This window comes from Erithacus rubecula (genome assembly GCF_903797595.1).
Source record: "Erithacus rubecula genome assembly, chromosome: 17".
Taxonomy (NCBI): domain Eukaryota; kingdom Metazoa; phylum Chordata; class Aves; order Passeriformes; family Muscicapidae; genus Erithacus; species Erithacus rubecula.
The window spans coordinates 6,406,980-6,431,985 of record NC_136669.1 but is presented as its reverse complement, the minus strand read 5'-3'; the positions used below and the strand labels follow the sequence as shown (position 1 = coordinate 6,431,985).

General features: G+C 48.2%; 2 protein-coding genes across 6 annotated transcripts; one reads left to right on the top strand and one right to left on the bottom strand.

Moving 5' to 3' along the window:
* Nucleotides 1-7,006: 7,006 nt before the first annotated feature.
* On the bottom strand, nt 7,007-11,272 carry NT5M (5',3'-nucleotidase, mitochondrial). The gene is made up of 5 exons (XM_079320490.1): nt 10,951-11,272; nt 8,193-8,293; nt 7,751-7,811; nt 7,316-7,430; nt 7,007-7,167 (listed from the first exon to the last, which is right to left on the bottom strand). The coding sequence occupies exons 1-5, from the start codon at nt 11,212-11,214 to the stop codon at nt 7,010-7,012; spliced, it is 699 nt and encodes a 232-aa protein (XP_079176616.1). The 5' UTR covers nt 11,215-11,272; the 3' UTR covers nt 7,007-7,009.
* Nucleotides 11,273-13,328: 2,056 nt separating this feature from the next.
* COPS3 (COP9 signalosome subunit 3) lies at nt 13,329-24,942 on the top strand. 5 transcript variants are annotated; one of them, XM_079320473.1, is made up of 12 exons: nt 13,329-13,486; nt 16,252-16,381; nt 17,262-17,374; nt 17,472-17,521; nt 18,358-18,450; nt 19,169-19,348; nt 20,284-20,424; nt 21,468-21,641; nt 22,471-22,557; nt 22,871-22,984; nt 23,543-23,623; nt 23,918-24,942. In XM_079320473.1, exons 1-12 carry the CDS (start codon nt 13,432-13,434, stop codon nt 23,969-23,971), a joined length of 1,272 nt encoding a protein of 423 aa, XP_079176599.1. In that variant the 5' UTR covers nt 13,329-13,431; the 3' UTR covers nt 23,972-24,942. The 5 variants fall into 5 exon arrangements, with proteins under 5 accessions (XP_079176599.1, XP_079176600.1, XP_079176601.1 ...); XM_079320474.1 differs by lacking the exon at nt 20,284-20,424; XM_079320475.1 differs by lacking the exons at nt 19,169-19,348; nt 20,284-20,424.
* Nucleotides 24,943-25,006: the final 64 nt, after the last annotated feature.

Below are 25,006 nucleotides of genomic sequence, written 5' to 3'. Positions count from 1 at the left end.
GCGTCTTGGGAACACACAGCCCTAAAGGTCTGGGCACTTCTGAAACACTTTTTGCTACAAAAGCCCTGCCAATGGGAGAGTCTGCCCTGTGACCACACCAGGAGGAACAGAAATTAAGTTTTGCCCTTTTTTTTGTGGGCTCTTTGGTGGGGTTTTTTTATGAATTCCCATTATGCCAGGCAGGGTGGGACATTCAGCTCCCTGTATCTCTTAGGTGTGGGCAGTTCCAATCCCACTATACAGCACATAGTATGTATTCTGTGCCTTCATTTGCATAATCTGAGTGGTCATGGGTAACCCAGAGATCAATTTTGGAGTGGGGAGATGCCACTGATGTTGATAGTCAGACATGTTTCCCTGCAGACTGGTATGTCCTGCAGAGAATAAACTGGTCCTAGTGCAGGGAATCAGTCCCAAAACATCCCCTGTGCTCTGAGGGTGGCTGAGGCTCCACTGGCACCAGTGCCTGTCCCCAGGAGCCACCCAGGAGCTCTTTCCATCATAAAAAAAGATGTGCACAAGGTGCATGAGCAGGAAGCACAGCTGTGAGACTGCTCTGCTAGACCGGAGAAGGAAAATCTGTTATAAAACAGGCACCCAAGGCATGAGTTTGCTTTTCCAGAGGCTGTGAGAGCCGGAGGGTCTGGGACTGAGAGCAAAGGAGATGCCTGCAAGAGGAGGGGTGGCAACACCTGGAAAGCTTCAGAGATTGTTCCTCAGGGCTCATGGAGTCATTGCCTGGCTGGTTGTGACTGGGAGGGGAAGGGAGCAGGGCTGGGGCACTGAGCCAGGGGGTTCCCAGCTGGTGCCTGGCCAAAAGCCTCGTGCAGGGGAACACAGGCACCAGGGGTCCCAGTCCCACCGAGATGGGGACCTGGCTGAGAGCTGGGACTGGCAGCTGCCCACACCAGGATGGTGCCTTCAGCAGTGATATCATAAAATGGTCTGGGCTGGAATCTTAAAGTTCCAGTTCCAAGCCTGGTGACAGCACTGAGCCTTGCCTGGGTGGCACCAGTGCAGTGTTCAGGTGCTTTGCAGCACCAAGTCCCTGCCTTTCCCATCCCTTCTCCTGGGAAGGGCTCAGCCCATGCAGCAGGAGCTGCTCCTCATCCTCACTCATCCCCTGGCATTCACCACTCTTGCTTCACTTTCACCAAACAGAAGCCAACTCCCAGCCTCCACTGCTGCTGCCAGTGCATCTTTCAGGACTTTTGGGAGTTTCCCTGAGCCCTCTGGGATTTTGAAGCCAACCCCAGGAGCTGCTGGGTGACTCACCAGACAGGTGTGAAGGCAGCATAGGTGCTACCCAGCTAAGGCTCCCTTTGGAATGGCACAAAAAGAAAAATGCCATGGGCACACAGGGGTTCACAGGTTTGATTATAGCTCCATAGACCCTCAAATGCTTTCACCCTGTACCTGAGCTATAGCTCCTCAGTAATTGTTGTTCCCTCCCCTGGATCTCAGGAAAACACCAGCTCCAGCCCTGGTTACCTGGAGATGCTGAATGCAGATTCAGAGACATGGATGATTGGACCCAGACACAGCCAAGGCAAGCTCACCCCATATCTGGCAAGTAAGAGTTTAAAATAGTATGTGTTCAAGGTGAGTCTGCTCTGGGAGAGGAGCAGCACCATTTCTCCAGGGCACCTTCTCCATCCCAGGATCATTGCTGGCACCCACCAGCTGAGCAGGACTGGACAGGTGAGGGATAGGAGTGAGCTCAGGATGATTGTGGGGTGAGCAAGCTGAACTCCACTGGTCCCTGCCCATGGTGTGGCCTGACACCAGTGCCCTCCCCTCTGACGGGTGTTTACAGAGCTGGACAGGATCCCTGGAGCTCTGTGTCCACCTCCCTCTGGCTGCAGGACACCAGGGCTCTCCAAGGTCGTGGTCAGACCCTTCCCCCAGCTGCATCCATGAGCTGGGGACCTCCAGGAAAAAGCCACGAGCTGGGAACCTCCAGGAAAAAGGCACTGGTGTGATGTTGCTGGCAGGTTTGGCAGGTTTGGAGCAGGGAGCTGGCCTCGTGCTCGGGGTCGCTGCTCCGAGAGCAGCGTCAGCTGGATTTTGGCAGCTCTGAGCCCTGGCCCCTCACTGCCCACAGTCCTGGCCCCAGGGAGGCAGGGAGAAGGTGGCATGCTCACGTCTGAAAACAACATGTTCCCCAAGCATGTTTGTTAGCATAGTCACAAATAAACATTTTGCAAGATTTTTTTTTTTTTTTTTGCCTGGAGGACGGGCTTAATGTGTGTGGAGCCTTGGAGGACAGGAGAAAGCCAGTGCAGCCTATCATGTGGGCTTTGGTCTGGCCTCCCCAGCACTGCTGGGGCAGGGGAAGTTGGTTTCTCTCTGGGGAGTGCATTACTCAAGTCAATGTGCACAAATTGAGAAGCAAATCCCATTAATCCAGCCAGAAGGGGAATAATATCATGGTGCTGGGGGAGAATGGAAGAGCAAGAAAAACCCACCAGGAACCATCCCAGTCCCAGTGCTCTTTCCACTGGCAGATCTGTCCCCACTCTGCTGTCCAAAATGGGCTCTGTCTTCAGAGTGAGCAAAAGGAAAAAGCAAAGTCATGTTCCAGATCCTTGGGGCATTTCAGGCTTTCAGTGGCAGGATGAGCAATCTCAGCCCTGGGAGAGCTGTGGAGTCCCAGGGGGAAGCAGGGGCAGAACCAAGCAGGGGAAGGAGAGATGCCCTGGGCTGTCAGGGGCCTTCAGCCTGTGATTCTTCCAGAGATATTTTCTATATGGACCCTATAGTTGCCTAGTTCATCTTCTAACCCACAAATCGTTCAAATTTTTGCCCATCCCATTCATTCTCTGCCCCATCCAGCTGGAGAGAGAGCAAGGGGCTGGGAGGAGGCCACCCCAGCACATTTCCCCATCCCTGGAAGTATCCAAGGCCAGGCTGGATGACGCTTGGAGCAACCTGAATGAGTTGAAGATGCCCTTGCTTATGTCAGTGTGTTGCAATGAGATGGTTTTTAAGATCCATTCCAAACCATCCCACGATTCTCTGATTTTCCGGTGCCGGTGATGTGTGTGCCCGGCGGGAGGGATGCAGAGGGCGCGGAGCCTGGCTGGGGTACCCGGGAGCCTGGCTGAGGGATGGAAGGAGCGCTGCACACGGTGCTGAGCTCAGGCTGGCACAGCGCTCTCCCACACGCGGTCACACAGTCCCCTCTAGTGGATATTCCTCTTCCATCGCATCCAGGGATGTCCTGCGCACACCGCGCTGGCACACCGGGCTCCAAAGCAGGGGAGACGCTGGGGCACCATCCCGCTCCTCTGCCGAGCTAATCACGGTGGCAGGAGCAAAGCCCGATCCAGCTGCCGCCAGCTGCTCCATCGCTGCCTCCGCTCCCCTCCTGCGTGCTGGGGTGACTCAGCCTCCCTCCCTCCCGCCCCGTCCCTGCCCTGGCTTTGTCCCGCACCACCCGCTGCCCTTGCGTCAGGGCTGGCCCCGGCTGGCCCCTGCATTCCTGGCTCTCCCCTCCGCTGGCATTTCACACCGCTCGGGGTTCTTTGGGCAGTGGCCAGCACGAGAACGAGCTAATGAGCAGCCTCGTGGCCACAGCGTCCGAGGATCCAGTGCGAGCATCACTTGCTCCCGCCCTGCCAGGGGCTGCTGCCTTGGTCCAGCTTGGACTGGGGAGGAGTGGGATGCTTTCCGGTGGGTGTTTGCACATTTTTCCAGCAGTTCCTGCCCATGGGAAGGGTGCAAAGGCTTTCACCAGCACTGGCCTTGAGCACTGCCCTGTGCTCAGGGCGAGGGCACTACCATCTCCTTATCCCTCCTCTCGGCCTCTGCCTGCTTTGGAAACTGCTTATGATCTGGAAGATATGTGATATCTGCAGCCTGAGGCTTTTCAAGGGCAAAAAAAGTCACGTAGGAGGGCGTGGAAGAACAGACACAGCTGCAGACCAGGAGTTCATGTGCTCCATCAGCATGCAGTCCCTCCAACTTGCCCCATCTCCTACTGGAAATGTGACCCTGGTCCCAGTGCCAGAATCCAGCAGCCCCAGCTCAGGGCAGAGCTCATGTCAAACCCTCTGCCTCCATCCCTGGGCCAGGGAAGGACAGTGTCTCCTCTGGGGAGATGGGACCTCCAGGGTGAGGGTAATGGGGATGGAGGAGGAGCTGTGACCCAACACTTGCTGCCAGAAGCCCCAAAAAGCATCTGGAAAGGCAGAGAGGTGCTTGTTGATAAACCAGCCCTGAACAGCTTTATGGGACCCACAGCAGCATCCTGGGGAGGTACACCCAGAGGCCCAACAGGACACACACTTCACAGCTTTATTTACTATAAAAGAACTTTAGGAAGATGAACTCTACCCAAAACCAACCCTTGGCTTTATTTCTGTCCACAGGGAGTGTGTCTAACAGGGTGATGGCACTGCCAGGGCAGCAGGGCTGGTTCCAGGTTTTCTGGACAAGGGGACATTCCCAAACCTGGAGGTGAAACCCCCCTATCCCCACACAGAGCCATGACTGGGAAACTGCAAACCCCAAACTCCATTTCTAGGCAGCTGGATGTCAAACAACCAGTGTTTATTGCAGTGCTCCTCATTTGCCTCAGGTTTATAGATGTACATTCAAAAATAAAAGCCCTGTGTATCTCAGCTGGACACAGACAGGCTTGAACAACAAACGGGCTGATCCATCAGTGATGGAGTCACCTCCCAGTCCTGGGTGGCAGCAAACAGTCCAGCTGCCAGCTCAGGATCTCTGTGCATGCAGCTGGAGCCTCAGGCATCAGAAACTCCAGCTCTGCTTTCAAGTATATTTGGTGTGACCCACATGGTTTCTCTGGCATCTCATATCTCACCACAGGGAAAAGTCCTGCTGGCTCCACACCCCTCAGGTCTGCCCCAGCCTCGGGGGAAGATGACAGCTTTGGGCAGCTGCTGGAGCAATGTGCCAGCTTGTTTTGGCTCAATGAGCAGGGAGAAGGCTCTGGGGAGCTCAGACAGCTCATATTTACATGGTACCATTAGAAAAAAACCCAGCTTGGACCCCATGAAGTCACCCTGGCTGCACAGAGGGGTCAGCAGCTGGTGCAGGTCTGATGGAGCCAAGGGGTTCTTGATGATCAGCTGCCCATGGTTCTCCCATACTGTCCCAGTTCCCAGCCTGCAAATCCTCCAGCCAAAGCAGCTCTTGGCCAGGAGGCTGCACCTCAGGCAGCTGCACATCCCAAAGAAACCCCTCCAAACCAAACCCACCACACAGAGAAGCACACAGTGGTTTAAATAGCAAAGTAAAATGGAAAAAAAAAAAAAAAAAGAAAAAAAAAAGAAAGAAAGAATAAAAGATACTTGTGGTATGTAAGTCCCACTGCCCTGGGCCAACCATGCTGACTTTGTAAACTCCACCTATCCCAAGACACAGGGCAAACCCCAAGTGGACACTGGCCCCATCCCTGGCCCTGCAGCACTCAGAGAAGGCACAGGTTCCAAAGCACCAACTCCAGAACCCCTCCAGGTCCTGGATACAGGAGGAGTCTGGCTGCCACTGCTGAATTACATTATTTGTTGGTTATGTAGCTTTAAGTTCATATACTTTTGCTGATGGGGGGCAACAGGAGAGGGGAGAGGCAAATCAAGGAGGGCAGTGGGATTCTGGACAGCGTGGGCACACACAGCAGCAGGGACTTATGGCTTCTGTGGTGTCAGCAGTGACACACCCAGTCACACCTGGGGCTTTGCCTGTCCCACTGGGATAGCTGGGCTGTGGCTGCCCTGTGGCAGTGCCACAGGCAGGGAGGGGATGCCAGACTCTCCCAGCAGCTGGGATGTCTCTGAGGTTGGGAAGAGCAGCAGCAGCAGCAGCTTTTTCATGCCAGACAGGTCGCTCAAGTTCAAGGCCACACTTGTGCAGGCTCAGTGAAGCAAAAATGAGACAAACAAGGGAGGGAGACACTGTGGGCACAGCTATGCAAAAACATCCCTCTTGGACTGACCCCTTGGTCTAAATCCTCCCTTTTTGGTGGCCAACTGCAGCTTCCAGCAGCCCTGGGTGCTCCCAGAGCTCAGCAGCCCCTGCACTGCTCTGGCAGAGGTGGCTGGTACAGCTGTGTGTGCTGTGACCCCTTTGTTCAGCCTGGCACTGAACACCTCTCTGCAGGGTCCCAGAACCAGAGCAGTGGGGCTGGCAGATGCAGTGTCCCCAGACATCCAGAGCTGGGACTGTGGTGGAGCTGCAGAACAAACTACCCTGTGATGCAGCTCGTGGCACCTCTCATGGGCTCCTGTGCTGGTTTTGGCCAGGGTGGAGTTAGTTTTTTTTCACAGTGACATATATGGGGCTATATTTTCTGTGAAGAAAATTAAGCCTACCCTGGCTGAAACCAATAAAGCTCCCCAGCCTTTAACAACAACATTCCCTCAGCATCTTCCCTTGCAGTATGTGAGAACTGCAAACAGCATCCATGGATGTGCTTGTGACAATTCTCCACCAACACAATCCCAGTGTAGGGAGCCTGGACAGCACCTGCCTGCTCTCCCTGCCCTTCCAGCCACCCCTCTCCCCAGATCCAGGCACTGCCAGTGGGAAAGACCTCCTGAGGCAGCTCCTTGGGATGAAACTAAACAAACCCCATGCATGATCCCTGACCAGAACACGGAGGGGAGGATGGAGAGCTGGCCTGTGCCACACAGTGCACCAGGCAAGGGCAGTGACACACTGAGGGTGACCTTGTCCATCACAAACACCAGGCTGGCCCTGTGGGGGGTGCAGATGCAGCACAGAGACCCCAGGAGACAGTGGGAAATGTCCCCCAGCCAGGCTGTCAGGTCCACAGGCACAATCCTGCTGTTGCTCCCTCGTGGCAGGACTGGGTCTGTTTTGCAAGTCCAGGTGACTGCAGTCCCTCAGCTCACCCTCCTCTTCCTGTCTGCAGCAGGGACAGTGTCTGTCTGTCTGTCCATCCGTGGCTCTGGCCTTCAGCAGGACTCACAGGCTCACAGGCAGGTGCTGCAGCCCCAGGGGGGCCTGGGGGCTGTGTTTAGGTGGCCTGGCTGGGTGGGAGGCGTTTGCTGTCCAGAATGGCTCTCCAGTCATCAGACCAGGAGTGCAGCCGGCGGCTGGGGGGCTTCAGCTGCAGGTGCTTGTTGTGGCAGGCAGTGAAGAGCACGTGCTCCCAGCTGGGGTTCTGCTCTGCCCCTGCAAAGGAGAGGCAGTGGTCTGGACAACTCTGAAACACTGAAGTTGATTTTACTCCAACGTGAAGACCCCAAAGTTACAAAACCCAAACAAGACCAACACCCATCCCTGGCTGCCTCCAGTCACTCCTTCACCCCTCACCTCTCACCTGTTATATCAGGTCTGTCGTCTATAAGCAGATCAGCAGAAACCACTGTCTTATCTCGTGTCAAAACAATCTGCTCAAGAAATTCGGGGCCAAAGTGCTTCTCCACCCAGGCATACTGGAAAGCAAGAGATGGCTGGTGAGCTCAGGGAAGGCTGATGGATGGGGCATGGAGGGCTTGGAAGCAGCCCTGGCCCCCACACAGGGAGGATATCTCTCTTAATAAGTTCATTAGTGGGATGGATTTGGATGCTGCTGGAGTAAAAGTTCTTTGAAAGCCGAGCAGCTTTTGATGTCATGATGAAAGACTAAGACCAAGAGCCTCAGTGCATGCAAATGGATGGATCAGGTAAATTTTACAGCCAGAGGCATCAGGGGTCAGACATCTTTCACTGGGCAGTGTGGATGGGAGGGGGAGCTGAGATTTGGGCTGCTCACCTTCTCGTAAGGGCAGTACCGGTACTTCTTGATTGGGCTGGTGCAGATGAACACATCAGTGCTGCCACAAGGAGAAAAACAGGGGCAGAGTGTCATCCTGAGCCAGAGCAGGCAACTGCCCAGGGCCAACCCCCCATCACACACAGATCAAACAGATTGGAGACATTAATCCTCCATCTCACAGAATCCCACAGCACAATCGTGTCCCCCTTTTCATAACCTTTGCTGGGTGCAGAGAGATGAAGGGAAGAGGCTGCACATGGCTGATGTTCCAGGTGACTGCTCCAGGAGTTAAAGCCCTCTCTCCCTTCCCTTTCCTGATGGCCAGGAGATATTTATTTTTAATGCTGTTGTTGTATCAGCATTTCTGCCAAGAGGTGGATGTGAAGACACAGCTGCTCCTCTGTCCATCCCCACACACCACGGGCAGGTTCATACTCACTCTGCCAAATTTGCCATTTGCTTCACAGCTTCCACAGCCCCAGGGAGAGGATCCAGCTCGATGAAGAAGTTCTTGGATTCCCAGATGCTGATGGCTTTTTCCTATGAGGGGAAAGCAAACAGTTATTGCACTTCTTGCAATTTTTCCTGTACATGCATCCTCCTCATCCTTTGCTAGGACAGAGGATGGGACAGGGAGAACAGTGGGAGCACCAGTCCCTCCTGCTCACCCCTCTTGTCTCTGTGGGTGCCTCTGCTCCCCACCTGCACCCATCCCCTACAATTCAGATTGGAAATGCTCTGGAACAGGCTCAGTTTTGCCTCTGCAGCCCCAGACACACAGGGAGCTGTACTTTCCTGTCAGCCCAAACACCAAAGATTATCCAGATCCAAACCAAACCCATCCAGAGGGACAGATCCAGTGGACCCAGTTGATGTGGCCTGGTGGCCCTGCTCCACCATGATGCTGCTCAGGCACAGATGCTCTCTGGCCTATTTGTCTACATGAGATCACTTAAAATAGCAGTCAGGCTGCTCTCCCAGGAGAAAGTACATTACAGGGTGAACCACATGTCAGGATGAATGCAGATGCTCTTCCTCAGGGAAGCCTGGACAAGGTCTAGCAGGCAAATAGAGCATCCCCAGGCAAGGATGTGAAACACATCATCCAGGACAGCAGCCTGGGTGCATTGGCATGGCACAGGGAGAACAGACAGGAAACTACAGGGAGCAAAACCTTGAGGTGAGGGCAGAGTCCAAGGGCTGCCTGCAATGGGTCCAGCACACTCTAAAGAACAGCACTGCCTCAAACAGGTTAACAGCTTGTCAGGTGCCAAGGAAAGCAATTATTTTGCACAAACACCGTGTCCTTGGGGAGGAGAGGTGGGAAGGTGCAGAAGCAGCTCAGCCCCAGTGTTGTGATGCAGCCAAGGAGCTGCAGATGTGAAAATGCCTCCAGGCTCCATGGCAAGAACAACCAGCCTAAAAGTTTGCCATGGGGCCATGCAAACATTCAAATTCCACTTGATCTGCCTCAGACTGGGCAGTAACGGTGTTTTTTATTTTTAAGACATTTTCTGTAGTTGCAAAGAGACACCTGAGAAATGCAGCCTGATGCAGCAGGGCACTTCAAACTGCACTGAAGTGTTTTCTTACAGCAGCACTTCCGCAGCTATCCCACTTCCAATTATGTCAAAAAGCATTTTGCAATCAAGCTTGAGGAGGGAAGAACTAAGCTCATCTTGAGGAGAACACCCACTCCACTGCACTCCCAGAGCCAGAAAAATTCCCTGTGGCAGCACGACCAGCATGATGCCCAGCAGATGGAAAAATCCCCCTGGGCTGGAATCCCACAATGTTACCAGGACAGACCCTCAACCCCCAAAAGGAATTTCCCTGCCTATCCAGGGCTCTCCATCCTTCCAGGTCTGTGAGCTCAGTGCACTGCTGAACTTTCTCCCTTTCAGAGCTGGGATCTGCAGCTTGTTGGACTCTGTGGCTCCTGTGTTCTGTCCCTGAAGAAGGTCAGTGGTGCTCTCTGGTCAGAGACTGCAATGGCCCATGTGTCTGTAGCCACAGAGCAGCTGCTGCTCACTTCAGCCCTGCCCTGAAACCACGGGGAAAACCAGGACTGCCCTGAGGTCACACTGTGCAAGTTTTGCTACTTGTTCAGCCCAAGCTTTTGGTGGTTTTACATGATCACAGCAGACACAAGATGAGCTCACTTCATTTAACACATCCAAAGTAGTTACGATCAAGAAAGAAAAAAAAACTGTTATCATGTTATGCCTGCCAAACTCTGAGCAGCTGCTTTACTGCACAAATGATGTCCTGCACTTCCCCTTCACCATTCCTGGCCATAAAGGACACTTTATTCCTTCAGCTCATCAAGTTGTTTAGGACTTTGCCCATGGGAGAGCCCTGGACCTTATTCCCACTCCTTTTCCTGTTGCCATCATACTCCTAACAACAGGAACACTTTTATTTACCATACCACAGTGCAACTGCAATCCATGGATGACACCACACACCACTGGGATGGGAAACTCATAGAAGCAGAAACCAACTCTCTGCAGCAGTCAGCCTGTTGCTGAATGATACATTACATTGCAGAGAGAGCTTCTGCTGTTAAATTTTAATTATTAAACTGAATATAGTAATTTCTGGCATGGGAGGGCTTGGGTTGCTTTAATTTTAAGTCAGTCCTCAAATGAAGCATCAATTGCATGGTTTGTTTTGAACTGCTCTGCTGCATCCTACCCCTCACATAGCACATGAGGAGCTACATAATCCATCTAGGAATGGTACAATCCACATGGCCAAATCAGAGCTAGAAAAACCCAGCTAAAAACCCAGTAATCTGGGGCATTTCAAGACAGGTGTTCTGAAATACCCCCTTTTCTTGCATCTGTCTCTGTCCAGGCACGCAAAGCAAAAGCCCACTAGGCCATCTGATCAGCCTGGTCTAGTGGAAAATGCCCCTCCCCATGGCAGGGGGTTGGAATGAGATGCTCTTTAAGGTCCTTATCAACCCAACCCACCCTAAGAAAGACACAGATGTGCACGAAAAAAATGGATTTCTGAGAAAAAAAACGCACCACTGGTAGCCCCCACTGTGTTCCTGTAATTTTGTGGGAGCTTTTTGGTGTCCCCCACAGCCTCCCCAACACCACCCCCATGGCCTGGGGTCAGAGGGTCCCTGAGGACCAAGCTCTGGCCACAACAAAGCCACGCACGGAGCCGGGGGAAGCACAACTCACACTCAGCTCGGGTCCCAGGCGCCCGTACTGCTCCGACACCCAGAAGCCCCGCCGGTCCTCCAGGGCAATGTAGGGCTTGTCGGGGTACCTGGCCCTGAATTTCTTGAGGAAGCCTCCCTCGAAGTCGGCCAGCACCCCGTCCATGTCCACCAGCACCCGCAGAGCCCGGCGGGACCCCGCCGCGGGACCCAGCCCCCTGCCCAGCCCGGCCAAGGGGCCGCAGCGCCGCGGCCGCAGGTGCAGCAAGCAGCTCAGCAGAATCATTGTGGAGAGGGGGCCGGGGATGGGGGATTTGGGGAAGGGGCTTCAGGGGAGGGAATGGGAGGCTGGTTCAGGACAGGGGATGGGGGGGTTTGGGGCAAGGAATGGGGGGCTCAAGGAAAGGGATGGGGGATTTGAACAAGGGATGGGAGGCTCGGAGTAGGGGGCTCAGGGAAGGGGATGGGGGTTTGGGATAGGGGATGGGACCCTGGAGAAGGGGAAGGGGCTTGAGGAAGGGATTGAGGAGCTCGAGGACGGGGATAGGGAGCTTGAGGAAGGGGATATGGGCTTGAGGAAGGGGATATGGGCTTGAAGAAGGGGATGTGGCTTCGAGCAGGCGATGGGGTCCCGAGGAAGCAGATGGGGGGCTCAGAGCAGGGGCTGGGGGGACTCTCCAAGCAAAAGCGGGGGAGGATCCTCTATCTCAAGCGCGCACCGAGGCAGCGAGCAGCCCTGTCCAGCGCATCCCTTTGCAGCAGGAGGAAGCGGCGGCGGGGGGTGCAAGGGGGAGCAGAGGGGCTGCCGGGGGGATGCAAAGACCCGTCCTGGCCCCCAGCGCGTCCTGCCGCTCCCCGCCCCACCCCATCCCTCCCCGGCGGCGGGCGCGGAGCGGGGGCAGCGGGGCCGGTGCCCGGCTCGCAGCTCGCCCCGACCCGGCAGTGCAAAGCCCAGTTCCTCTTCCCGGTGCCTGGCGAGCCCGGAGCGCCGGCACCGCCTTAAAGCGGCACAAGCGCCCTGCGACAGCGCGGTGGCTCCGCGCCGCCCGCCCGCCTTAAGGCTGCCCCAAACCCCGCTGCCCTTCCCCTCCCTCCTGCCCTGCCTCAGTTTCCCTCCCTTGGGATACCCACTCCCTCCCCGTGCCCGTCCCTGCCGGCAGTGGTGGTGGGTATATTTGGGGGTACACGTAAGATGGTGATTTTCTGCGTAAAATGCATTCATTTCTGGCAATTCTTGCGCCGTGTGACAACTCCGTTCCCATGCGTGACAAGAAACCTTAAAAGCCAATCCCCGAACCCCAAAGAAGGGCTCGATGCTCCGACTGTCTGTCAAAAAACCACTTAGAGGATTAAAACTGATGAAAAGGAGAGTTTTTCTACTGGTACTGACAGGATTAGGCAACCACCGAGCAGGGAAATAAAATATTTTGCTTGATAGCAATAAGGTTCCAAAATATTTAATTTTTCAAGTCCAGATTGTTTTCAAGTGGAATGTATTGTCCTTGTTCTACAGGGAGGGCAAATTTGACCTGGGGAAGGTCGCGGAAAGGAAGGAAGAACTGTCTGGACACGATGGTGATCCCAGCTGAGGCTGGGAGGGGAATGTGTGAAGTTCAGGTCTGTGTTGTGCTTTCACTTGCACCGCAGGCGTTTTGCTTCCTGCAAGGAATGGGATTTCAACACAGCTGGATGTTCCTGACTAAGCAGGGAGGGAACACATGCAAGTTTATGGCTCCCCAGGGCAGCGGTCAGGGCACCAAGCCTGACAGAGTGAACTCTTTTGGATAACGCTCTCAGGCACAGGGTGGGATTTTGGGCTTGTCCTGTGAGAGCCCGGAGCTGGATGATCCCCTTCCAGCTCTGGGTATTTTACAATTCTGTGATCTCCACTCAGGCTTCCACCCTCTCCACGGATACTGACACATTCCCCGCCTGCAACAGCTCCGGGACACGCTGCTTCAGCTCCCGTGGCATGGAAAATACAGATCCACATATTAACCTGAGGGATTCAAATCCTGTTCCCTGATACCAGAGCAAACACCTCATGCCACCAGACGACAACCACCACACTGAGTCCCCATCAGAGGGGACAAAAGGGATTAAAACTCTGCTGGTGCAGTGCAGCCATTCGAGCGGGCTTCAACCCCCGCCCCGCGGTCAGCGAGAGGGACCGGCCACCCGTGTCGGGGAGGGCTCGGTGTCGCAGGGGCCCTTATCACAAGGTGAAACGAGGGCCGCATGTCGCGAGAGCCGCGTGTCGCGGGGTGATGACGCACCATGACGTCAGCACCACCCCCCTCCAGCGCTGCTGAGTCACGGCCCCTCCCGCGCGCCTGACGCGGGCCCTGCGGTTGCCATAGCGACCGCGCTTCTCGCGAGAGGCGGCGGAAGTGGCGCGCGGGCGGCGGCCGCTCATTGGCGGGCGGCGGGCGGCGGCTCCCGGCGCGCGCCGCTCCTCCCGCCCCGCCCCTCAGCGCGCGCGGCCGCGGCGCGAGCCGCCAAGATGGCGTCGGCCCTGGAGCAGTTCGTCAACAGCGTCCGGCAGCTCTCGGCCCAGGGTGAGGGGGACGGCGCCGGCCGGGGGTACCGGGAGGACGGGGCGGGCCCGCGGGGCCGAGGGAGGACGGCGAACACCGAAGAAGCTGGTCAAACCGCGCGGGTGGCGGGGCGGCGGGCCGGGGCCTGCCCGCTCGCACGGCGCTCCCTCAGGCGCGGCTCCGGGGTGCCGGGGTTAACCCACGTGCCGGGGTTAGTTCGGGGCAGCTCCGAAGGGCTCCCGGCGCTGTGACAGGGCACGAGGGGCCGGCGGTGCTCTCCCGGAGCTCCGCGCTTCTCCCAGGGGTTGGTTTCGGTAGCGGAGCCCGCAGCGGTGATCCTGCCAAAATCCGAGCCTTTAAAACAGGGGGAGGAGCGAGCATCGCTAGGGCTTTAACTGGGGTTGTGTGGCCCAGCCTGTCACCTTACCAATAAACGGACAGGTTGTGATAAGTGTGATTTAAATTATGTTTCTGAATTGTCCAAGTGTCCGTGCTGTACATTTCCAAGCGGAGCATGGACAGAGTCCCGCCCCACCACGAACTGTGTGACAGATCTGAGACTGCAACCACGTGGCCACGAAGGGTTTTAATAATTACAGTTAGAATTTCTTAGTTTCACTGCCAAACTTCTAATTTTACTGTGTGTGGGCGCAGTGTTTCCTGGTTCTTGAACTTTCCCTGTGTGTTGATGCTCTGTGAAATGTGTTCTGACTGGTCTCTGCTTGGGATGTTTCCTCCCAGAAGCTGACCAAAAATTGACGTTCCCCACCGTGGCCTCAGGTTTTATCCTTGGCAGTTCTTGGGTTGAACTCCTACTTTCACTTACTCTGGTTTCACTTCATAAATACAAAGTATTTCTGCTTTAGAGACAGTTCATACCTGCAGGGTGTGGGCACAAACCAGATGGAAGATGGATCTTTGTTCTCCTGGAGCTGAGCTGGAGAACTTTCTGTCACAGAGTTTTGGGGATGCAGAAGGCTCAAGGGGAGACTGGTTGGCTTTATGGAAGTTCTTCATTAGGGATGAAGCTGGGAGATGTTCTCTGTGAGAAAGTCCCCAGCACAGTAAGGACATGGACCTGTTGGAGCAAGTCCAGATGAGGCCACCAAGATCATTGGAAGGATGGAACTATGAGGAAAGGCTGTGATAATCTGGGTTGTTCAGCCTGGAAAAGAGAAGGCTCTGGGATGGTCTTCCAGTATGTGGAGGGATCTACAGGATCTATGAGGAGAGACTGTTTATAAGGGCCTGGAGGGACAGGAAGATAAGAAAAGAGCTGGGTTATATTGAATATTAGGAAAGAATTCTTCCTTGTGAGGGTGGGGAGGCCCTGGCACAGAATTCCCAGAGAAGCTGTGGCTGCCCCTGGATCCCTGGAAGGTGAGGCTGGACAGGGCTTGGAGCAGCCAGGGGTAGTGGGAGGTGTCCCTGCCCATGGCTGAGGTTTGGGATGAGATGGTCTTTGAAGTTCCTTCCAACCCAAACCATTCTGGGATTCTGTGAAAGTAATCCAGAGCCAGGCTGGCAGGTGGATGTGAGAGCACTCAGGAGCAATGTCTGTACTTATGTGGGTTCTGTCATTTGGCAGCCTGGGAGGTGACAGAAAGGGACATTTAGTTGGGCCTGGCATGGGAATTTCTGCTTAGACTAAAAGTTGTTCACTGTGTGTTGGGGGTAGAGGGATAGATCACAAATCCCAGAATGGTTTGGGTTGGAAGAAGCCTTAAAGATCATCTCTTCCCAACCCTTGCCATGGACAGAGGCACCCTCCACTAGATCAATTTGCTCAGAGAGTCTGTTTGGAGTTTGTTTTTTTTTATTTTGTGTTTTTAGGGGAATGCTAAGTGATAGAACTGTAGAAGAGGTGGTTTTCTGGAGTAGGGAGGACACCAGAAATAGGGTTTTGCAGTGCCTGAGCACCATTATCAAAGCACAGAGAGTTTTACAAGCTCCATTCTTTCCCATGCTTATGCTTTTTTATTTAATTCCACATGGAGGAGAATGGTTTTGGAGGTGAGTTTCTGGGCTCTGGTTTCCCATTTGGAGCTTTTGATCCCTCTATCACTTCAAAACTAACATTTCACTGCTAGAACTTCCCAGCTCTTCCTTTCTCAAAGGAAAATGCCAGGGACCTAAGGGTAGTGTAAATCTCTCTGAATGGAGGCACTATTCCTCCTTGTTTTATGGAGACTTTTGTTAAGAGTGAGAGAACCTCTATTTTTTTCTCTCTAATCTGCAAGGATTGAACATTGAAACAATACTCTGCTTCAGAAGGACATAGGTTTAATTCATTCAGTTAATTGTGGGGGAGGAAGAGTTTGGAAGCAGCTCATGGGAATGGATCTGCTTTCTTTATAAGGGTTTTGGGGCTTACCATACCTTCCTCATTCAAAGTAATCACTTTTCATGCTGTGTTTATAGCTCACAGCATATAGAATAACAATGTAGTTTAAATTGTACAAAGTAAATTTAAGGACAGGTTTTTAAATACTTTTGTTGTAGGTACTTAGTTGTGACTTTAATGCCTACTTCAAAAAAATGCTTATGAGCGGACCTGAAAGTTGGGTAGTTCTTGAGGACCAGCCAGGAACAAGCTCTGGTGTTTTATTAAAAAAAAACAAACATGTGGTAGGTAGAAAATTAATGCCTGCTTTATTAAAGAAAATTAAAACTTGGGGTGAGACTATTATTTCCTGAGGTTACATGGGGAAGCAGGTTATGATGAGGTGTGGGAAGGGTGAATGTTCCCTAATTAGGCTTTGATAATAATGCTTTTTATTTTTCAGGGCAAATGACCCAGCTTTGTGAACTGATCAATAAAAGTGGAGAGCTGCTAGCAAAAAATCTTTCCCATCTGGATACAGTGCTTGGTGCCCTGGATGTACAGGAACACTCACTAGGTGTTCTTGCTGTCTTGTAAGTGTTGCTTGCTTTTAATTAAATATTAGAACTTCAGACAATGAGCTGAACTCTCAGCCAAGCAAAGTGTTTTGTTCTGGCATTGGCACAAATTGCCTGGAGAATCTGTGGCTGCCCCATCCCTGGAAGTGTCCCAGGCCAGGTTGGATGGGACTTGGAGCAACCTGAGATAGTGGAAGGTGTCTGTGCCCATGACAAGGATTGGAACTGGATGGGCTTTAAGGTCCCAAACCATTCAGGGATTCCATTATAAGTGTTTTTCCATATGTGTTCATCAGAAAAATATAGAATGAGCTTTTAAAACTTTATTTTCAGGGCATTAATACACTAAACTGTTAAGCATGGAGCAAGATGTTTTATTCCAGTAAAAACAAGCTTTTATCATGGGTGTTTGTCTTTAGACAGCACTCAGGCTCGTGCTGCTGTCTGGAGTTTAAGATAAAACTTGAGTTGCCTTGTGGGTGCTGAACTAAGGTAAAGATATTTAGTCTTGAATTCAATAAAGATATTTGGTCTTGAATTGACTGCATCTGACTTCAGGTGAACTATCTGCAGGTTCCACTGCTATTTTAAAATTCTCTTTTAAGGAAGAGATCAGAATTCCAGTACTTATTCTACTACTCTTTTGAAAGAAAATACTGATAATACTGAAAATGATCTTTGCCCTTGTAATTTGCACTAAATAGAGAATTATGTTGTGCATAGAAAGCTGTTTTCAAATGTTGTTCTGCAGCTACTGGGGAAATCCTATGCCATGTCTCATAGGCACTTTGGATTTGTTTACAAGCACCTACATGCAGGGACTTAGCAATGAAAATGAATCTTTTTAATGAACCTTCAAGCAAAGAATGCTAAACCTTTTGTTTCTTTGTTTCAGGTTTGTGAAGTTTTCTATGCCCAGCATCCCTGACTTCGAAACGTTATTCTCACAGGTGCAGCTTTTTATCAGCACTTGCAATGGAGAACACATTAGATATGCAACAGACACTTGTAAGTTAAGCCTAATTTTTGACTTGATTTGTATTTTTTATAGTTTGGTAATAGTGATTTTTCACTGAGGTGTTTCTTTGTTTTTTGCTCTGTTCAGTTGCTGGCCTGTGCCACCAGTTAACAAATGCCCTTGTGGAGAGAAAACAGGTGAGCAAGTACAAATAAACTACTCCATACCCAAAGCCTAAAGGGGGTGTTACCAGCCTCTTATTCCATAAAGATTTCCCACTAATTTCACATCAAGTGTTTCTGTGCAGCTGTTTAGTTGTTAAGTTTACTGAAAGGTAATGAGGCAAACTCAAAGATTTCTCTAAGGGAAAACCTAAGGAAGATAATTTTGGGGGCAGAAAAGTCACCTAAAAACATATTCTCCCACACAGAATATGAGGTCTGTGGTACCAATAATGTTTTTCAGACAATGTGTGCATGAGTAGAGGAGAGAGCTGCAAGGGTTATTAGCACTGGTGAGTCAGTGATTTTAGTTTTAGTGTTATTCTCACTGGTGTTAATGAAATGCCTTAAAATGTGCAGGAAACTTGATTAAGAAGTCCTTGACCAGTGGTTTTGTTGCTAAAATCCTGACTTTTTCAGGCCACTTTGATCAAGTCTAGCCTGAGACAGACCAGATTTGATCTCTACTTCTAAGTGGAGTGAAGTGACTCTCCTTGTCTTTAGTATTTGCTGAGAGTTGAGATGGTGTCATGGAGGCAAGGAAGGTTTTCTTACTGACACAGATTACTGTATTCCTGGTGAGATTGGCTTTGTGGAGCAGAATTGATGACTTTTATCAGGACAAGCTGTATAGCCAAGGTTAATTTTATTTTCCAAGAGACTGCGATATCCTACAAAAAGGGAACCTCAAGTTAACTATTACTTAATGGAACCTGTCAATTAGTGTTATTTTTCATTTGTAAGTGTCAACATAAGATCCAATGTGCTGCCATCTATGAGAAATTATCTGAAAGAGATGTAATTTCTGACAGCCCCTGCGAGGAATTAGCATTCTCAGACAAGCCATAGACAAGATGCAGATGAACACAAACCAGCTGACCTCAATACATGCAGATCTCTGCCAGGTAAGGGGATAAGAAAGGCTTTTTGTGAGAGTAAAAGCTTATAGAATACCTATAAACCTTCAAGGAAATGCATGTTCACATGTTGCAGTGTAAGAATGGATTTTCAACTGGATTTTTGTTTGTTTTTTTCCCAGTAAAAAAATAATATTATATATTCAGATAAAATCCGAATCTGATATATACATATTAATTACTAATTTTAAATGTTCAGTGCATGTCCTCAGATCTTTGATTTTGTTGATGACTTCAGAAAGTCCTTTGACATCCCTTCTCTGTGGGCTGAAAGTCACACTGAACTTGGATGGTTTCAGTGTAATTTCCAGCTACTGTCTGCTCAAGTCTGACAAAAGACATGTTTGTCTCGGTGTCTTTGGCCTGGATTTGTGTTTCTGTCTCATTTGTGGCTCCTGGGATTTAGGGTTGGACAGGAATGTTCAGAGCAATATTTAGTGCTGCCAGCACAGTAGTCTGGCAGTCCTGGAGTTTCAAACAGCTTTGTCAGAGTTTAATTTCTTTAGGGGTCAGATAATTTTATAACAGTATATAATCTGTGTTAAAGATTTTCAACCTTTGTTACTCTACTACTGACATTCTGATTTTTTACTCTTGGGAGAGTGATATTTATGCAGTAATACTAATTAATTTAGTTTCAAATCCTTCTCATGGAAATTCAAATGGAAATGGCTAATTTATGAAAACTTGATTTATTTTCTTGTAGCTCTGTTTGTTAGCAAAATGCTTTAAACCTGCCCTCCCGTATCTAGATGTGGACATGATGGATATTTGTAAAGAGAATGGGGCATATGATGCGAAGCACTTTTTATGTTACTACTACTATGGTGGGATGATATACACTGGGCTAAAGAACTTTGAAAGAGCACTCTACTTTTATGAACAGGTAACTTGAAATTATAATTCTGAAGTGTAATGTCTGAAAAGACAGAAGTAGATGTGTAACAGTGCTGAGAAAACACAGCACTTTGAACTGCCACAAGCAAAGCTGTCTTTGGAGGTGTTTTCCTTTAAGAAAGTCTCTCACAGCCTCATTGCACTGTAAAGCTGTGCAGCTCAAAGGTTGATGTTAAATTTATCTCACTATAAATATTTTTCAGCTGCCTGCTTGAAACTGCAGCACAGAAACAGGTCACAGGCTGACACAGGGTTGTGTGTCCTTAAAAAATAGTCCAGTGGTTTTGCTAAAGCCTTTGCTACTTTTATGAGAGGAGTTCTGCTTCTTCAATGCTGTTATAATATTTGCTGGGTTTGCTTTATCTGGGGAGGAAATAAAAACAGTAAAATTGGGAAAACATGCTGTATGAGGGGAATGCTGTGAAATGTGCAAAACAAATTGATGCAGCATTTTTCTTTTCTGTAAGTAAGGGTCAGCTCTTGAGTAGTTCCAGTATCATAGTGAACTAAAATCCTTTTTCCCTATAATGCACACCTCTGATAATGTAATAGCTTTGTAGAACCTCTTTGGGGTCTGTGTAAATCCAGGTTCACAAGTAGCTACAGGTGATTTCTGTACAACTTTAGATATATTCCAAGGAAGGAAGTTTTGATTCTATCTGAGCAGGTCTCTTTTAAGACAGACACCACTGTAATGTGATGTGTTTTGAGTAGCTTGTATAAAATTTCCTTTTTCTGGTGTATGTCTGGGTAATTGATTTTGACAGTAGTTAGTTAAGCTTCAGCGCTCAAAGGAGAATTTCATATGTCACTGTATCCTTTCTACATGCAGCTTGAAATTGAGATTTTTGTTCATGCAGTAGCTATCAGGATCTACCAGTAAGCAGACTAAATTTCTGTTCTATTTCTTTCTCTCTTGCTTAGGCAATAACTACTCCAGCCATGGCAGTCAGTCATATTATGTTGGAATCATATAAAAAGTATATCCTAGTTTCTTTGATACTGCTTGGTAAAGTTCAGCAGCTACCAAAATACACTTCTCAGATAGTTGGTAGATTCATTAAGGTAAGTATTGTAAATGCATCTAAGTAATAGATCAACAAGTTTGAATTTGTAAATGTGTAACAGTGGAAAATGTCCCTGTCCATGGCAGGAGTTTGGACTGAGATGAGCTTGAAGGTTCCTTCAAACCCAAACCATTCTATGATTGTATGATGTTAGTGGTACAGGTTCTTAAAATGTGGGAAAACTTAAGTGTTGAATAGTACTGATCAAAATTCCTGTCACTGATACTGCACATTCCTTTATAGCTTTTTATGTCAGAATTTAAAGAATACTCAGATTTCAATTGGCTTTCATGCTGCAGTGTCATTAGGAAAATATTTGACCTGTAATTTCATCTGATTGAAGCACAAAATGCTAAACAGTTTATTCCCAAACCCCAGCTTTTTGAAGAATAAAGGCTTCTAAAAAGACTGTGAGTTTGGAGTCTGTAAGCATTCAGATTAGGAGGTGTAGGGTGGGAGACAAAACTGCTACTAAGAGAGATCTGATCCTAAGTAACACACTTCTAACAGTTAATTCTTACTCAAAAACTCAACTGAGTTGGTTCAGTTGTGACCAAAATTCTAGAGAGTTACAAAACTCTTCTAACTCCAGAGACTAATAAACAAGCTGAAAACATTTTAAGGTAGTTTAGGTGAGCTGGACTCTCCCTCTGAGCCTCTGCTGTTGATGCTGTGACCTGATGTGGTCAAGCATGGATGTCTTAGAGGGCAGAATGGATGGGCAGTTACTGGCAATACTTACCCCAGACTCAGCTGGTCAGTTGAGTTTTTTCCCACTGCTCTAAGTAAAACTGTCACACAGAGATCCTGCAATGATGTCTATTAAATGTTACACAGCAGTAATACAGATTTAGTGTATGAAGATCTGTCATTATCACAAAGCCATGTATGGGCACCCTGTCTTTTTTATGAAAAATGCCCAAGCTGCTTAAATTTACTTCAATGGCTGCATGGTTTCTAATGTTGAAGCACTGAATAGGTTTTGTGAGGCTGGATGAACACTGTGTTCTCTAAGAAGGGTTCTCATTTTTTTAATTGCAGCCTCTTAGCAATGCTTACCATGAATTAGCACAAGTTTATTCAACCAATAAACCCTCGGAGCTTCGAAATCTGGTGAACAAACACAGTGAAACTTTCACAAGAGATAACAATATGGGACTGGTTAAGCAATGCTTGTCATCTCTCTACAAAAAGAATATTCAGAGGCTAACCAAGGTAAGAGAAACTGTGAGCAGTGTTCCTCTAAGAGTGTATTTCTGAAATATAATCAACCTAGAGATAAATGATAACATAGTAATGTGGCAGAGAAGAAATTACTAAAACTGAGATTTGTGTCTGAAACAAAGGAGATTAGAATGCCCTGTATAGGAAAGCAAATCAGTTGGCCTGCTTATGCATTATTTAAAAGCTGATTCAATCTGTCTGTCAGGGGGGTTTGCCCATGAGGATTTTGTAGATAATCAGAAAAGTGAGCACTGCAACCCAGTGACCTTCATCCCTATTCAAAAAACAGGAAAACTGAACTTTACAGGCCACTTCATTAGAAAAGATTGAGTGAATAGGACAGATTTTGGAAAAATAAAAGGAAAACCAGAAGCACTGAAGTGATTTGTTCCTTCAGCTGAGAGATCAGATTAATCCTGAAACGTGATTGGGGAAAGTGGTTTTTTTGCAAACTCAAATGATATTTGCTGTAGTAGAAAAAAATCTCATAAGGAGCTTTATATATGCATCTCTTGAAAGAAGTTCAAGGGGTGGAGAGTCACCTTTTTTGTATATAAAGGTGAAAGAAAGAGGTTGGACATAGTCAGGACTGCCTGGTGTAAAATGAAATTGCAGGAATGAGTAATGACTCCATACGTGCTCAGTGTAACAAATTAATGTCTGGAGGAAGAACTGACTCACTCTCATGAGCCCTTTAATAATTGTGTGTTCCACGTGTTCCTTCCCATCAGATTTCCACAGCCAGGTCACATAGGAAGCATCAGCAGGAAAATCCTTAACATGCAGTTAATTTAACACTTTGAAACTTTCTAAATTTCAGACGTTTTTAACATTGTCATTACAAGACATGGCAAGTCGAGTGCAGCTGTCAGGGCCCCAAGAAGCAGAAAAATACGTCCTCCACATGGTAAGACCTCTGACTTGGTTAAACTATCCCAAAATTAGTGTTTGGGTTGGCAGTACACATCCTGAGCAGTTCTTTTTCAGGGTGGAGGAAATGCTGGCAGTCGGCTGTGGTGTCGAGACTGTTCTCAAAAAATATAAAAATCTGTTCTCCATGTAAAACAAGGCAGGAATTGTGTTTTGGCAATCCTGTGTTTTTGTCATGTGGGAAATAAAAGCAACCAAGTTAAAGACAATTCCACAAAGAGTCTGTGTGTTGTAGTTACCTGAAATTCTGTTCTTAGTGATAACTGTTATTAAACCTTCTGTCCTTTCAGATAGAAGATGGTGAAATCTTTGCAAGTATTAATCAGAAAGATGGTATGGTCTGTTTCCATGATAATCCTGAAAAATATAACAATCCAGCTATGCTTCATAACATTGATCAGGAGGTAAATCTTCTACTGTTTTTGGAATTCTTACCAAAGAACCAGACAGCTGCTGGCAGAAGCCAGTGTAGTAACTTAGAGAGTGAAGACTGTAAATCACTATTTGACTATTTCACAGTATTTTCATGGGTTTTAGATTAATACTCTCTGTCAATGTGTTCCCTTTTGTGTCCTGCACAGCTTGAGCTGTTTCAGGAGACTGACTGCTTGCTGTTGGTGATGGGAAGATCCTTGAATGAATTAGAAAGATTGTTTTTTAGAGTTTTAAACTTCAAGGATCACTTCCATTGGCTCTCAGTAACCTGTCTGTAGGTTAAGGTGGTTGAGCCTTATGGGACTGTCTGTCAATGGCCTTAAAAAGTGCTGTTAGGAAGACATGGATCAAATGAAGGGAATAAAAAATGGTCTGACACTTTTGTTTGGGTGGTGAGGGATGAGAACATTCTGATGTGGGACTTTAGTGGTGGGAAAAGTTATTTGTTCTACATGACACAGCTGTGAAATGTCTGGAAGATCAGGTACAAACTGGACAAAGTAATCAATTTCATACATATTTTTAAGATGCTGAAATGTATAGAGCTAGATGAACGACTGAAAGCCATGGATCAAGAGATCACTGTGAACCCTCAGTTTGTGCAGAAGGTAATGGATTTAATGTCTTCTAAGAATATGTAAGAAATTCATTCAGTGCAATGAGTGTGTTGTACTGAATGTCAGTATCTACAGTGTTGTTATTACACACTATTAATAATATGTGGATAAACATCATGACACATCATAAAGATAATTTAATATTTTTAAGGTGCTTTTTCCTAATTAATCCTGCAGTGATTATTTAATAGTCACTTTGTTTTCCTGCTTGTTCACTTCAAAGAACTGTCTTTCTCAAGCCTGCAGACCTGTTTCTGAACAGAACTAACTCTCTCTCCCTTTCAGAGTATGGGCTCTCAAGAAGATGACTCAGGGACCAAACCATCCAGTTATTCTTGAAATTAATGTTGCTCACCACTCCGCTTTCAAGTAAAAGCTTATGAAAGAATCACGCCTGGAACAGGGCATTGAGGAGTTCCACAAAGAGAGCAGAGAGAACTGAGCTTTGCTTTTCACCTGGACATTAAGAAAATAAAAGAACACCCTCTCAGTACTGTATAATATCAGAAATATTCTCTGCAAAGAAAAAGGAAATCTCAAAAGAAACTTGAAAGTCTGTTGTGGATTTATTTATCTTCAGATTAACATTGTTAATGCATTAAATAATCTACCTTTTGTTTTAAAGGGTTTGAATGTTGCCGTGTTTCTGTAGCAGTCCTCTTCTGCAAAAACAAAAGTGTTATTCAGGGAAGAATACAAACTAGTGTTGGTTCACTTGCCAGATAATTATTGGTTCATTATTCTGTATTTAAAGTTGGCTCAGTGCAGATTTATCGTATGTGTGGTGGGGGCAGAGGGGTGGAGTTCAAGCAAATCATAATGTAGAGAATTTGCATATGCCCAATGTAGCTGGTGCTGTCTGTTAAATGAAGAAATAACTGTTCTTCCCAAAAGGATGAGGAGGATATCAACGTGTCCTTGTAAGGAAGTTTGCTGCAAAGTAGGAATCATATATGGAAAACATACATGACAGCTGTTTATGATTTTAAGTTTCTGGTACAAAATATCTGCTAATATTATTTGCTCTTAGATGAAACTTATTAGACCTAAACAAAAGGATATTTGGAAAACATTGGTGTTCTGGAGGATTCTAGATAGGAAGTTGTTTACACTGAAAGAAATTTAAATGTTTGTTCCTGTGCAGCTGGCATGAAGATGTTCAACAGGCTGATAGTTTGTTTGGTGGAAACCAGTATTTCTGCATGGAACATAAATAGAATTCTATATAGCTCTCAAAATGCAGGATTTTATTCAGATATAACATGTTGGAATGGTACCTGGTTTTTAATTTACTATTTTAAACTTTAAAACTTTGTTATTGGATTCTTTAAAGTGCTTCACCCCTTAAATCAACGGACTGTTTAATTTTCTGTC